Genomic DNA, 13,914 nt, shown 5'->3' with positions numbered 1-13,914 from the left:
TCCATTTCATTCTCCTGAATCTTCATCCTTCGCCGCTCATGTTTGCACAGTACTTTAGTCATCTGCTGGAGCGCAAACTTTGAATTGACTGGCCGCAAGGTTTACCCACAAAGGTGGAGATGCACACTGCCCGGTGCCAACATTGTTGCCCTGTCATCTCTCTTTAGTTGCGATGGTCCCGACACAACAGACCACTTTGTAGATCATAGTGCCAATGGTCGCTACCAAGGCCACTCCACACGAAGATACTTTCCCTTGGGTCATACTTCTGCTTCACTCGAAGAAGTTGCTGATAATTTTCGCCATAAAAGTCGTGCTTCCAAGTGCTAGAGAATGGGTTTCCCTCATTCATGTAAGATCCGGTATGAGGAGCCCACTTCCTCCAGACTGGCTCCAAGACAGTCTCGTACCATTCAGCTCCCGCAGCCAAAGCCTTGCTTGGGTCAGCAGTAGCATTGACCGAGCCACCATATGACATGACATGGGTGTAGGCTGTGCGCCAGGCAGGATGCACACTACCACGCCTGATCTCGGCCGTGCTGGCTGGGCCTTTTCCACCCTGGAGACCCCACACAAGTAGGGTTCCTGATTCTGGGACCTGAGCAGCAGAGATTTGATGGAGATAATGGATCAGATCAGACCTCGGAAGGTCGCACAACTCTTTTCTTCCAAGTAGTCTGCTCGAGGTTAGGCTGGTGGCACCTGCAGAACGACTAGCTAGGAAGTCGGGTTTCGTGTAAGACCAGTAGCTCTGAGCCTTGGGTGATGTCAAGGTCACATTGACCTGACTAGAACTGACACGCGTAAGATTTGCCACGAGTCCTTGGAGAGCCTCATTCATCTTTTGCACTGTGGAGTTGTAGAAAATGAGATTCAGTGTCACTGATGGTCCCGGTAGGGGTTCCGTTAGGCCAAAGTAGCTCAGAGCGGTCTTTTCGGAGGCCATCATGACGGTACCAGTGGCGCCTTGATCCATCAGATCTGGGAGCGAGGACGCCACCTCGGCAAATGCAGACCAAGACGCATTCGTGCTCTCAGAAAGATTGCTTCGTGGATGAAAGGTTAGGCCACCAGCAACCACATTTGTCGGAATGGGGTGCGTTCGGAGAACAAATTCTGTGACGACGCCGAATTGACCTCCACCGGTCCCCCGAATGGCCCAAAAGAGATCTTGATTTTGTACATCGTTCGCAACGAGGATTCTCGCATCGGGAGTCACCACTGTGACTTGGTATACATTGTCAGATGCCAAGCCATACGAACTGGACAGGTGTCCGTGGCCACCGTTCTGAATTAAGCCTCCGAGGCCGACGGTTGCATCTTCTCCTCCCACCACAGCTTTGCCAACGTTATGAGCTGCAATGTACACGGTGCCCCAATTGTTTCCACCGCCACAGATCAGAACATCTGCGGTATCATTGCTTCCTGGGATCAGCCACCCTTGCTGATATTGAACGTGGCTGAAATTATGTGTCCAGATAGAGAGCGAATATGCTCCCGTTGATCTGCGTGCGTTTCGCGCAAGGATTAGAACACTGACTCTTTCAATCAAGAGAAAAGGATTACATACCGGCCATTCAGGTCATGTCCAGTGGATTTGATGGCAATTCGAATGTTTCTGTCGGATGCCCATGCCATGGCTGTTGCAATATGATCTTCTGATCGAGCGTCCACGATGTACTGAGACATTCCTCCAATACTACACCCTTTGCCCTCGGTGTAGCCGGACACCCCAGGTGGCACACATGAGTTATTGTTCCATATAGAGTAGTCGATACTTTCTGGCCAAGCGGAATGATTCGACGCATACGACCAGTGGCTCTGGACCGCAGAACAATTGAATGACGAGCCGAATGGATTTCCCGGATAGCATGAGGATGCAGCAGGTGCAGATCGAATGAGGGTTCCCCCGATAGAATTGTTCAGAGCAATCCAGTCATCGGCGGATGGCCAGGAGGCATCCAGAGGCGAATTCTTGCAAGGTTCAGCGAGGATTGAAGGGGATGCGAACGCGGCCGCTAAAAGAATATTCGAAAAAAGACTATGCATAGCGGTTCTATCTGTGGTGTCGTTTGGCCATGCAAAGGTGTACTTGGCTCAATTCTTATACATGTCATACCGTGACATGGCCTGACAACTTGGGCAAATATACGAATACGCATATTGGCATCATTCTCTTGCCTTTCAACAAGACTGCTGCCTGATCATTCGAATGACGACATATTTGCGGCTTTGGCACCAACATACGCGTTCAGTGACTAGCCCGGCATTGGATTGGACTCATTTGAGATCGGAGCACTCTTTGAACGAATACGTGTGGGTCTTGTCAGAGCGCTGTCCCCGATCAGAATCAAAGCAACATCGGGAAGATCAAGAAACGTGGGGCAGACCGACGTACCGGTCAGGAAGTGGATCGTTTGACCCAAACTTCAAACTTTCTATCCATGCCGTACATATTGCGGACGCTCCAGCTGCTGAATACCCTTTTTACAATACTTATAACTTAACCACAAGAAAGAACTGTTATCAAGCCGGGTTGGTCGAGATTCGGGAATGAAGGAAGTGCATTACAGGGCTTCAGAGTATTATGAAATTCACATCACTACTAATATCCGTTTGGACGTTTCGGTGTTTGGATTGGCAAAGAATTGCTAGCCTGGGCCAACCTAGAATGCTCAGGATATCTTAGCATATCATCGCATGACGGTGATTCTGTCAGCCAGAATGTTACTGATAGAAATCCCTTTCCATTTTCAATTTTACTTTCCCTTTCTGTCCTTTGCTAAGTGCAGATGAACGATCTAGTCCGTCATTTCGGGAGAAAGAGGACTTTCATCGCAAGATTACCTCGCTCTAATCAAGCAACGCCCTTTGCTGATGACGACCAGCCTGATCAGGTGGTAGGCGGGAGCATTGCACTTCTAGCCTTCTGCTATGACATCCCTGAGCCTCTTTATGGGTTCAGGTGAGCTATTCGAAGCTCTGTTTCGAGTGGATTTACGGCATGAAGTGCTTGTACGTAGAAAGGGAATCCTTTCCACTCTTTCACCCCAATCTAAAGCATTAAGCCCTATTCTCGCGGGTCTGTTGGTGATAGAGTCAAGAACGTGTGGCAAAGTAAGTCAAAAACAAAAACATACAACAGCCAGGATTCGCATGTGGTCACCCACCATACTACTAACTGGCCGGCGTGTGGCTTGAGTACGGCTGAGCGGACGGGAAGCCCTATTTTCCACACCCTATGGTCGTATGTGCTTAAAAGTCAACACCTGTAGATTATATTCCCTCAACAATTTCGGACTAGGTATGTTAAATAGCGGCTAGAAATTCTTATACATTCGTTACACATAACCTCCCCTCCCTTAACCCCATTTCAATCTTAGTCTTCTCGAAATCGTACTAAGACTAGGCAAAAAAACTTCAAAAACATACAACAGTCAGGATTCGCATGTGGTCACCCACCATACTACTAACTGACCGGCGTGTGGCTTAAGTACGGCTGAGCGGACGGGAAGCCCTGTTCTCCACACCCTATGGTCGTATGTGCTAAACAGGGCTCAAAAAAAGTTTATAAACCGTAATTCTTTCCCGAAAAGAACGGAACTTCCGCCAAATCTACACTCGAAATTGGTTACCACCAAGTGGTAGCATTTGCGTATAACTAGGACCGTAAAAGGCACCGATAATGCTTATAGACGCGGGACTCTTCTGACTGACGATGTGTTTGCCTGTTTTAGCCTAGCGTCCTACTATACCATCTGGGAGTCTCATTGCCTTATTTTAGAGATGTCCTTCTCTTGTTTGATTTTGGGGTTTCGGCTGGCCCATGTCAAATATAACTCCTGGTCGACAGATTTGATCTGTAGATGTATTCAATTATCATCGGTTACTGACATGGCTGGAATTTGAGAAGTTTTCAAAGCACTTCGGCCTCAACACCAGGCTTTGAAGAACACTAGCCTCCTTTCTTTGTCTTTAATTCCTCGCCGCAAAGCTTTTCTTCGGGCGCATTTCCGATATGGAGACGGCTATTTGGAACCAAGGTTTCGCTTTTTTGTCTCCATCTTGCGATATCATCTGTATAATCTCCTTCTGTTCAAAGTACCTTCTCTTTTCAAGATTGTTCTTCCTGATTGCGAGAAACCAGATGATGTTGAATGCTGTAGAGACTTCGTCTATAGGGAGCATATAGTAGGCACAGCGGGCGATACACACACGTCAGTCACGGAAGCTCTAGGTGCTATAAACCTTCAAAATGACGACCCTATCCTATAAAAACCGTCGCTCGACGAAATCTTAGGCGAAGGCTCAACTTCCTATATTACACATGTAGCACCCAGTATTCTCAAAAAGTATCCACATTTTTCGTAGTAATAATCTAGTACCGCAGTGGACAAGTAGTTCGTTTGAGATATAAAGTGAAGGCTCGAGATAAAAGAATGACTTTTGCAAATCTCTAGACCACATTCAAGAATAATAGAGTCCATCAGCCTCTGACCTTATATAATTAGCGATTGACTCCTTCCTAGGTTTGAGGGCGTCTGAAATCCACCGTGCTGTTGCTCATTGGTTTAACTATTAGACCAAAAGGGCTAAGCCAAACCATCTGTTAGGATGGGGTGTCCTATGACGATGTTGATAGACGGTTTAGTACCTTCCGCATGTCTGCACATGGGTCCATCTGGGACTACACGACTCCAATAACTTGAAAGACTCGAGAAACCCTCATGTCATCGAGGCCTGCTTAATAATAAAGCTTGCACGAGTGCAAAATACCAGACATGGAGAAACCTAAAGCCAATAATATCATGGACGGTATATATTACCGTCAAAGCAAATATGTACGTTACGATGTTAAGAGCCTCAATCGTCATGTTACTCTGACGTGCATCGTTGAAAAATGGAGATCAGGTTGCATCAAACGGCGCGCAATTGTGCTGCAAAATGGATCAGAGAGGAAATAAGACACCACGGGGGATACACACCTACTCTGTATTCATGATTAATTTATTGCATTCGGCGAAGGGAATAATACCCAAAGAATTAGCAAAAGGGATACTTCAAAAATCAAAAACATACAACAGTCAGGATTCGCATGTGGTCACCCACCATACTACTAACTGACCGGCGTGTGGCTTAAGTACGGCTGAGCGGACGGGAAGCCCTGTTTTCCACACCCTATGGTCGTATGTGACAGGAAATGATTTCAGTTAGTATATGATCCTAATTTTGTACGATATGCTCCCTAGTCCCACTGTTTCACTATCACCGTAAGATGCAGATAGGTCTATCTATGGCTTAATCGAGCAATTTCAATATTACCACCTATGAAAGTTGTCAGCGTCCTTCCCGGTTACCTTAGAGCTACTATGACACTGTAGTACTGCGGTATCGTGCATTGTCGCTTTGGAAGTTCCCACTGCTTTGATGATGCCTGATGACCTATTTACTGAATGCTTGCCATTTTCTCTACACCTTGGTCAGAGCCAGTAATCCCGTGCCAATCTTACTTTATCTGAGGGAAGCATATTTTTAGAATCATTGGATGGTCTTCACTGGGGATGAGAAAGGGTGGTTCCGAGCTGCACTTCGATTCCGACTGACCTGACCTTGTCTAAGCGTTGGCATTTTATCCCCAGGCTCATCGACGAGATAACCCATATGTCCCTCGATCGCCACCTCTTAAATAGACAAGCCTGCCTAGTTTGTAGTTCATTTTTAGAGGAATAATTTAGAGAAACAAACCAGCTTTCGATCATGGAACCGTCAAATTGGGGCTACCACTTTGGATTACAGCTCGATGGAGCACAATGCAGATCCACAGGCCTGTGGGTACTCGTAGCGCAATGCTTGAATTTGCTTTGGCATAACATGTCAGCAACCTTAATGCACTAGCCTGTTATGAGGCTGCCTAGTATGATGTTTTGACTTTGACAAGCGATTTCATGCACGCACCAGCTGGATATTTATCTCTAGCGCTGCTTACATGGCTTTCATGTTGTAGCCATCGGGCAGGCACATCGGAGTCTAGTTTTTGCCTCATCAAGCCTGGGACCACATCGACATCCAAGAACCCCCCCCCCGATACCTTATATGACATAGAATTTCCCCACTGGTGAACTTTCCATCGCCCCATAGTGCAGCCGTATCTCCGAATACTTCGAATTATTTTCTTGGGGCGCAAACCCGTGCAACGTCCAGAGTCAGGACACGTTGCCATAGACCAGGGTCTGGGAATTTTAACCAAGTCTCTTTTTTTCTCTTTTTTTTTTTTTAATTTTGGCTACCAGTCTTGAAATCTGATCTGATTCTTTCGATTTTTCAAATTGATTCCCATAATATGCCTGATATCTTCGCTCAGAGTATGACGCCTACTTCACAATTATACTTTGCGCCTTTTTTCTTTCGCAAAGTATTGAATACCCTGATTCACTCATGCGGCAGTGAGCCCCTACTTGGGTGGGCTCAAAGTCCTTATCAACTTGGAGCTCAGCCATCGACGCTGAAAGATAATTACTTTATACTGGCCCTTTTCCTCGGCGTAATGCTGATTGATGCTTTGGTCAGTCCTTCGAGGTGAAAGCTATTTTTTTGTGCTGGTCGCGAAAGAAGGAAATGGAATAGAACAAATAAAAGAACAAGGACTTATATACTTTTCTCCAGATTGCATACATAACCAGCCAAGTACTCATGTCAACACTCATCCTCGAGTCCATCACTCAATGCACCAACGTCGCCGAAATAAAGACACAAAAGACACCTCCCTCCAGCCGCAATATTCTCCGCGCCATACCCGCTCTCTACAAAAAGGGAGGCATTTCGCTTCTTTTCAACGGTCTCATCTACGCCTGTACATTTTGGCTGAAGCACTACGTGATAACCCAAGCATTGGGCACATTTCTCCCATCGCCGCTTGCAAGTATCATCACCTCGATACTACTAGCAGAGACTCGATTCCTCTGGACAGCTCGCAAGGTTCTTGCACCCGACCAGATCCGAATCTTGTCTAGCTCCAGCGCCAGCGCCTGCAATTTGCAACGATGGAAGGCTCTCATCGGACCGACTCTGATATACAGTATAGTCGAAAGATTCATGGTTTACGTACCCCGGATGTACGGAGAAGGTCCCTCTGGCGGGCGGACATTTATTTTCCAGCATTCAGTTGCGGAACAGAGGGAATTTATTCAAGCGGATATTCTAGTTGCAGCGCTGATGCTCTTCGCACAGTTTCTTCTGTTCTTGCCTGCTGGTGCCATGTTGACCATTGTGCATGCGAGTCATCTCCCGGCAAGTTGCGAGACGCTGGTTATTTCGCAGGGGCGAGGTCAAAAGGGGAAACGTATCGGAGAGGTCTTTGCGACGGTGGACCGGAGGCCTGTTTCATTGATGCAGGCATTTCGGATGGTGGGAAAGAAACAAATACTGGCTTGTTTACAATTGCATGGGCAGATGTGTCTGTGTCTGGTGGTGCTTTCTACTTGTGTGCACACTGCAATCGTCTTTTTTTTGGTGTAAGGAGGTGACGCGGTTCTTTCAAACTACACTGGGGCCGGTGTGTGTATTTCGACGAGCGAAAGGGTGGGAATTGCAATTTTAGGTCCGCATGTTTAATAACGACCTTCATTCTCATCTTGGATTTCTCAGTTATCTTGCATAAGCGGAAACATTCGGCGCCTTGCCAAGTCTTCAGCATTGGGCTTGCTGTCTAGCCTTGCTGTCTGAAATAATCCAGTAAAAGTTTCGATAATAAACATACGACTGCCCTCAGAGCAAGCTTGCCCATGTCGGCTGAATTGAGGGGAAAAATCAGAATCCCAAATCCCGAGCCCTCAGTTCCTGCAACACTCGACATAACTCATCCCCAAACCCACTCCTTTGATAGAGATCCTGCCCCGCAGAGTCTGAGTGGCTGCAGGTCGATTGACTGAGCTTTGGTCTGCGTATCATCTGATGAAAGAATATCGGCGGGCTGACGAGAACCACTCTGACGTTGGAAGTGCAAGGAGCCAGACTGCACGCGAATCAGATGATGCGACTTCCATAGCACGACATGGATCATAGAAAGATAGCAGCCGGAGCTGCAATAATAATGATCATCCGAAAAAAAGCATCGCGGAAGACACGACCACAGAGTACGGGATTTGTTGAGAGAGGTCTTTGCACTTGAACAGCAAAGCCTGATGGTGTATCCGGCGGCCTATGGGATCGATCTGCTTTGCATGTGCGTGATTGTAGCCACTGGGGCTAGAAAAATGATATGAAAGGCATCATAGCAATCACCAATTCACATCGCTGAGTTGAAGCTTGCGGGATCGGAAGGCCGATCGATTCGCACCAGACTTGTCGACCCGTTGGTTGGCAGGGATGCGCTTTTCAAAGGCTGGAAGTACAGTGTTAGTATGCTGGGATCCAAAAGGCAACGGGACACAACGAATGTCTTACTTTCAGCTTCCTCGGGTTCATTTGCAGCCTCATAGTTCAGAACCAAGCTCTTGATACGCTGTTGTTCTTCCCGATCAGCTTGTTGCTGGCTGCGCATAGCAACAGCAAAGCTGGAATCTGAAGGAAGATCAATGGTGCGTGTCTGGAAAGCCGTCAGCATCACCTGTGGCGCAAAGCCTCGGTTTCGAGCTTCTTGATCTTACCTGCTGCTTATTTCCCTTCTTGGTCATCAAGGAGAAAGCCATGGTCTTGTTGGGAACAGGTTCAGGTGTAGCCGACTCGGTCGAAGATTCCGTTGGCTGGTTTTCTCGGGGTACTCGCTTCATAGGCAATGGAATATCAAAGACACCCTTACGCTCAAAGCGTCTCGAGTCCATGCTTTCCGCCATCATCTTTTCGAATTCTCGATCAAATTCAGCCTCGACTTCAGGATCCCGCTCCTCTTCTTGACGAGTGACAACGATATGTTCATTCTCGAAATCGCTCTCATCGTTCACGTCCACATTGGGTCCAGAAGCCTAAGGGTGGTTAGCAATCTGCACCGCAGGTACAAAGGCGATATTGGCAAGAAATAGACCTACCTCAGCTTCGTCGCTGGACTCCTGCTCATCTTCAATCTCGGGGATGACGTCATCCTCCAGCCCTTCATCGGAGGAGCTACTCTCCGCCTCCTCCTCGTCAAGTTCTACGGGCCTCTCGGAGTCCTGGACACTGTAATTCTGGGCAATCGCCTCACTAAAGATGCGAGTCGCCTCGTCAAGATCCGTGGCCAGCTTCCACTGAGGACGCAAACTGGAATAAGTGTCCTGGATCAAGAAATCAACATCCATGGGCAGGGGATCCTTGGTGAAGAGATAGTATTGGAAGAAAGTCAAGAAGAAATCCAGCTTCTTTTTAGCAGAGCCACGATCAAAGCAGTGACCGCAGGTATCCAGAAGAGTACACACAAGGCGAAGTCGGAAGAAATCGTCCGGCATATCGAGAGGGCTGATCCTGCCGGGCACGGGTGTGCCACCGCCATGTCCGAATGTAACGATGCGGTACAATGTGTCAAAGATGACGGGGGAATCAATCATCTTGTAATTGTAGAGCTCCCCGAGGTACTTGACTTCGGCAATGCGCTTCTGATTGAACTTGAAGTCATTCAGCTCAAGACCAAGTGTGATTTGCTCCAGGACGTTATCCACAATGCCAATCACAAATGTTTGGTGATAGCGATAGAGCGCGCTGACCAGAATGGCAAGAAGGTGAATGCTGCCGTACTTGACCTTGACTGGCTTGCTGAAGACACGCTCCAGGATGTCGACCACCTCTTGCTCTTCCCAGTGCAGCTTCCGAATGGTCTTTAGAATCTTGGTGTAGTTTCGCTTGTTCATGTCGAGGTAGATCAACCGTCGAACGTACTGTTCCACAGGGGTCCGTTCTTTCTGCTGAATCGCAGGCCGGGGAGGCGGGTCAACGTAATAGATGGCATTCTCGATGACCATCCTCTCTTGCTGGCCAAGATGCTGCACGGTCTTCTTTCGGCTCAAAGTCTCTAAGAACGAAGCCATGCGCGGGGATGTTTCTGGGTTGCGAAGCAAGTAACGGCCACAGTTCTCCAGCAGATTGCCGATGATCTCGATGTTCATACGAGAAAAGTCGTCCAGCGAGACTTTGAAACAGTGGAAAATGATATGTTCAGGGACCACGCCGAATTTGGTCAATTCTGCCAAATATCGCACATTGCTCATGCGCACCTGCCCCAGGAACTCCTTCGATTTTCGCCGTTGCAGACTTCGAAATTCTTCATCGAGATAGGTGGTCAGGCCCTGGGGGATATCCGGTAGGTATTGCCCAAGAGTGGCGACCAAGCGAGCGTACAACGGAAGAAGATCGATCCGGCCCTTGGGTATGTCGGACACGGCTTTGACAAGTCGGTTTCGAGAGGCCTTGGAATTGACGAAACAAAAGTCCAAGGCAAACTGATCGACCTGGTCTTTGGTTTGCAGCTCAGGTAGCTTACTCAAAAGAGCATCCACCTGGGCACCAACAGTCTTGCTGGCAATGGCCATCGACTGATCGTCCGCATCTGCAGCAGCACGGTCCTCGGATGTCTCGCCCGACTTTTCAGCTTCGCCATCAGACTTCTTCTTTCCGGTCTCTTCGCCTTCGCCTTTCTTTTTCTTGCCATCTTCTAGGAGGACAGCGGGAACCTTGCCTTTCAGATCAACCAAGTTTTCATAGAAACGCCGCTCCTCTTCATCTTCCCAGATACCCGCACCATCACCCTGGCCACGGAGATAGTCTGTGGTTTTGACCAAGCCAATGCCACCGCTACCGCCAGCATCTGCAGACTCCTTTTCGGCCAGATCGGGCATCTCCGCACCGAGTGCCTCACACAGAACCTGGGTGTTGGCAACGAGCTTCTCCAGGGATTTAGATTGCTTCTCGAAATTGGACTGTCGATCTTCAAAGATCTCGCCGCTCTTCACGTAGGCTTCGGCATTGCGGCGACTCTGCGACGCGAGCGCTTTCTGGTCGCGAACCACATGAGCTTTGACATCATCGAGATAGCGAGTCAGGATGTTCCTGAACCGCTGCTGAGTCTTTTCCGGCACTAATGGCGGATCCGCTTCGGTGATCGTCTCGGCGTTGCCATCTGCATTTTCAGATTCGCCTCCGTTCAATTTTGACGTTGCTCCGTCCACCTCCACGGTCTTTCGGCCATCTTCCACGAGCTTGGTCCCGAGAATGTCCCAGCTGAAGCTTTTCACAAACAAAACAGCGAGCGGAAGGTTGGTGTGGTCGCGGTCATGTCCAAGTAAATCCTTGAGAACTTCCAGGGGGAATGGCTCAGCCTGTTTCTCCAACTCCTTGAGGGCTGCGGGTGACTTTGTCGCTCTCATTGGAACCAGGTCAGGCAGCTTGCCCGTGGTCGCATCCTTTCTGGCATCCTCGGGTCTCTCCGTATCATCGAGTGTTCTCAGGACGCCGACCAGCCACAGCTCCGTCACCACTCGTAGCAGGACGCGATGTCGGCTCAGTCGTTCCTTTTCCTCGCGCTCACGCATCTCTTGGGGCAAAGCCTTCAGCGATGCTTTGTCCATGGAGCTCATGCCCCGTCCGAGAAGCCATCCGATCTGTCGCGTGAACTCTGCCGGGCCGAATCGCTGGTGTAAAGCGCACACGATTTCCACTCCTGCCGCGATTTCACCGGGTGATTTAAGCTTGCAGAGACCCTCATAGCAGGCGGAGATGATCTCGGACAGGTATTTGTGGAGCGAGAGCGTGCGGATATCGGTCAGAAAGGTCGAGAGGGCGGAGGCACTGATACCGGTCCGGAGTCGTTTGATGAAAGCAGTGTTCTTTTTGAGTGCCGAGTCCAGAGACTGGCTCACGGGGAAGACATCTGCAAATCGGTTCCATCGGTCAGAATCGAGCGATCACTGTCGTCATAGGAGATATTGTCATACCGGTCTGGCCTCCCCATGCTTTCTCGTTCAGATCACGAATCTCTCCTGGTGAAGTGGTCATATCAGTTTACTGGAGAAAAGGCAAGAAAGCTCGGCGACGTAAGCGCATACTTTTCTTCTGGCGATCCATGGCTGCTGTGTGCGTCTGCAGCCGATTCAATCGCGGGGTCCTTTGAGAACTTCCAAAGGGCAAATGTAGACGTGACTTGAACGCCACATTGGGGAGAGAGATGCGACAGGTGATGAGCAAGGAGCTGATCGGAAGGTGAGTTCAGAGAACGCTCCTTGCAATTTGATCGTCAGGGCCGAGGAGCAACGCGGTGATGGGCGGCGATGGTGGAGCAAAAGCGGGCAGATTTGCCAGGCGGTGCGGAGGTTGAAGATCGCCGGGCAGGTCAGACACAAGCTTGGAGGTCTCATCCTTTTAATTATAGGCGTCGCATTACCAACACGCAACACGGCAGCACAGTTAGCTCACCTGGATTTTGATTTGAGCTTGGCTGAAACGGCAGATTTTTGGGAGGAGGATTGAAGTTATCTGCCTTTTGATGCAAACAAGAAAGTGCTACTCGATAATCTTACGTTTTGCGCCTTATCAATGAAAAAGGCTGCGCTTGAATTGGTTCCACGTACAACATTGAACATACGTAGTACTATAATGCCAAATCAGGACTGGGCACCTTCAAATAACAATAGATACACTTTTCCCCAGTTGAATTCCGCTAGCCAGGCCCACGCCTCCCTTCCGCGTACTTCCAGTCAATCATTCGCCCATCTCATTTCATTTATCCTAATCCACCAAGTCACACTCATCATCGAAGGTCTTTCAAAAGAAAAAAGTACAATTAACAGGCGAAGCTTATGGATCCGTTCCCGTCTCCGAAAACCCAGTCTCCCGACCTTGTTCCATATTCAGCAAACGCTCCTGCAACTCATGCTTCTGATCCTCGTGGTTCCAGCTTTGACGACGGTCAAACTTGGGTTTCCAGGATTGTTCAGACACTGCATCCGCAGTGGGAATCGGTCGCTGAGGGGTGTTTGAATCGGAAAAGTGAGGAGGAGCAGTGGTCGTGATGCTACTACTTTTTGTTGAGGGATGCTCACGGGTACGGTCTGGGACGGGTCCGCCTTCTGTTGAAGATTGCATGATGAACAGGAGAAGGATGACGATGAGATAGACGAGGTGTGTGGGCTTTCTGCGGCGATGACCGTGGTCACAAAGTAAGGACAGGGAGAAGGAAGACTTTGATAAAACGATTTGTTGGAGACGGCAGATGTGGGAGGAATTGGGTGAGCGCTGCAGTTGATGGGGATCAAGTCGTTTCGATGGGAGACAAGTGGATCAAATGGATGTTGTTGATGATGATGATAAAAGATCGCCTACAAGAGACGCGGGGATTGATCGATATTTATGCAGACGGGAGCTGGAGACGAGCACCACGCTGAGTGGCAACTGCTGCGCACGGCACGGTACTCTCCATGAAAATGCACCGCTAATCTCATGCATTCGCAAAGGCAAGTTTCAATAGGGTACGGGTGACTTCCATTGCATGATCTCGACGTGAAACCCACAAGTATCGGTACCAACCTTAAAAGTCAACCTCACCAACTTAAAACGAGGGGGGCGGACCACGCTGATTGGACCACCAGACTCAATTGAGGGAACGTGTCAAGTCAGATAGACTCGTCATTGAAGCTCTTTCCAGCTGATACACAGAGAATCAGGCCATCTCGATGACCAAGTACACACCAGATAGAAAATTGGACCCGAGTATAGCATGCTTGTGGTGGAGGGTCGAGCCTCGTAGCGGAGGTCCATGTCATTGAACAGTGGTACCAACCACAATGTAATTGAGGGGGAAAAGCTGGGGTGACGCAAGAGTGGCGAATGGGCATGGCGAGAACGCTACTAAGCCAAGCACAAACGCCTGGACAGGTAACGCCTGGGCTGGTAAATAGCGATAAGCCACTCAAGAAGATTTGACGGAAGTCGAGCATTTCTTGATGGCCTCTGCGA

The 13,914-nt window shown here is 48.9% G+C and overlaps 4 protein-coding genes and 3 non-coding genes across 7 annotated transcripts; 1 reads left to right on the top strand and 6 right to left on the bottom strand.

The window, feature by feature from the left end:
- Nucleotides 1-163: 163 nt before the first annotated feature.
- Nucleotides 164-2,049, bottom strand: POX_a00778 (uncharacterized protein; the record flags this gene model as incomplete). Its single annotated transcript, XM_050109717.1, has 2 exons — nucleotides 164-1,505; nucleotides 1,571-2,049. The coding sequence occupies 2 exons, from the start codon at nucleotides 2,047-2,049 to the stop codon at nucleotides 164-166; spliced, it is 1,821 nt and encodes a 606-aa protein (XP_049973485.1).
- Nucleotides 2,050-3,135: 1,086 nt separating this feature from the next.
- Nucleotides 3,136-3,251, bottom strand: POX_rRNA010. The gene has a single exon (XR_007588101.1). It is a non-coding gene; the product is annotated as a 5S ribosomal RNA (ribosomal RNA).
- Nucleotides 3,252-3,428: 177 nt separating this feature from the next.
- On the bottom strand, nucleotides 3,429-3,543 carry POX_rRNA009. The gene has a single exon (XR_007588100.1). It is a non-coding gene; the product is annotated as a 5S ribosomal RNA (ribosomal RNA).
- A 1,532-nt stretch (nucleotides 3,544-5,075) lies between these two features.
- Nucleotides 5,076-5,190, bottom strand: POX_rRNA008. Its single transcript, XR_007588099.1, has one exon. It is a non-coding gene; the product is annotated as a 5S ribosomal RNA (ribosomal RNA).
- A 1,500-nt stretch (nucleotides 5,191-6,690) lies between these two features.
- On the top strand, nucleotides 6,691-7,515 carry POX_a00777 (uncharacterized protein; the record flags this gene model as incomplete). The annotated part of the gene is made up of 1 exon (XM_050109716.1): nucleotides 6,691-7,515. The coding sequence occupies one exon, from the start codon at nucleotides 6,691-6,693 to the stop codon at nucleotides 7,513-7,515; it is 825 nt and encodes a 274-aa protein (XP_049973484.1).
- A 761-nt stretch (nucleotides 7,516-8,276) lies between these two features.
- On the bottom strand, nucleotides 8,277-12,027 carry POX_a00776 (uncharacterized protein; the record flags this gene model as incomplete). Its single annotated transcript, XM_050109715.1, has 6 exons — nucleotides 8,277-8,380; nucleotides 8,443-8,584; nucleotides 8,646-8,960; nucleotides 9,024-11,833; nucleotides 11,898-11,942; nucleotides 12,009-12,027. The coding sequence occupies 6 exons, from the start codon at nucleotides 12,025-12,027 to the stop codon at nucleotides 8,277-8,279; spliced, it is 3,435 nt and encodes a 1,144-aa protein (XP_049973483.1).
- A 729-nt stretch (nucleotides 12,028-12,756) lies between these two features.
- POX_a00775 (uncharacterized protein) lies at nucleotides 12,757-13,044 on the bottom strand (the record flags this gene model as incomplete). The annotated part of the gene is made up of 1 exon (XM_050109714.1): nucleotides 12,757-13,044. The coding sequence occupies one exon, from the start codon at nucleotides 13,042-13,044 to the stop codon at nucleotides 12,757-12,759; it is 288 nt and encodes a 95-aa protein (XP_049973482.1).
- Nucleotides 13,045-13,914: the final 870 nt, after the last annotated feature.

This window comes from Penicillium oxalicum, chromosome I (assembly GCF_001723175.1).
Source record: "Penicillium oxalicum strain HP7-1 chromosome I, whole genome shotgun sequence".
Lineage (NCBI taxonomy): Eukaryota > Fungi > Ascomycota > Eurotiomycetes > Eurotiales > Aspergillaceae > Penicillium > Penicillium oxalicum.
The sequence above is the reverse complement of the archived record's forward strand: the minus strand, read 5'-3'. Positions and strand labels throughout refer to the sequence as shown.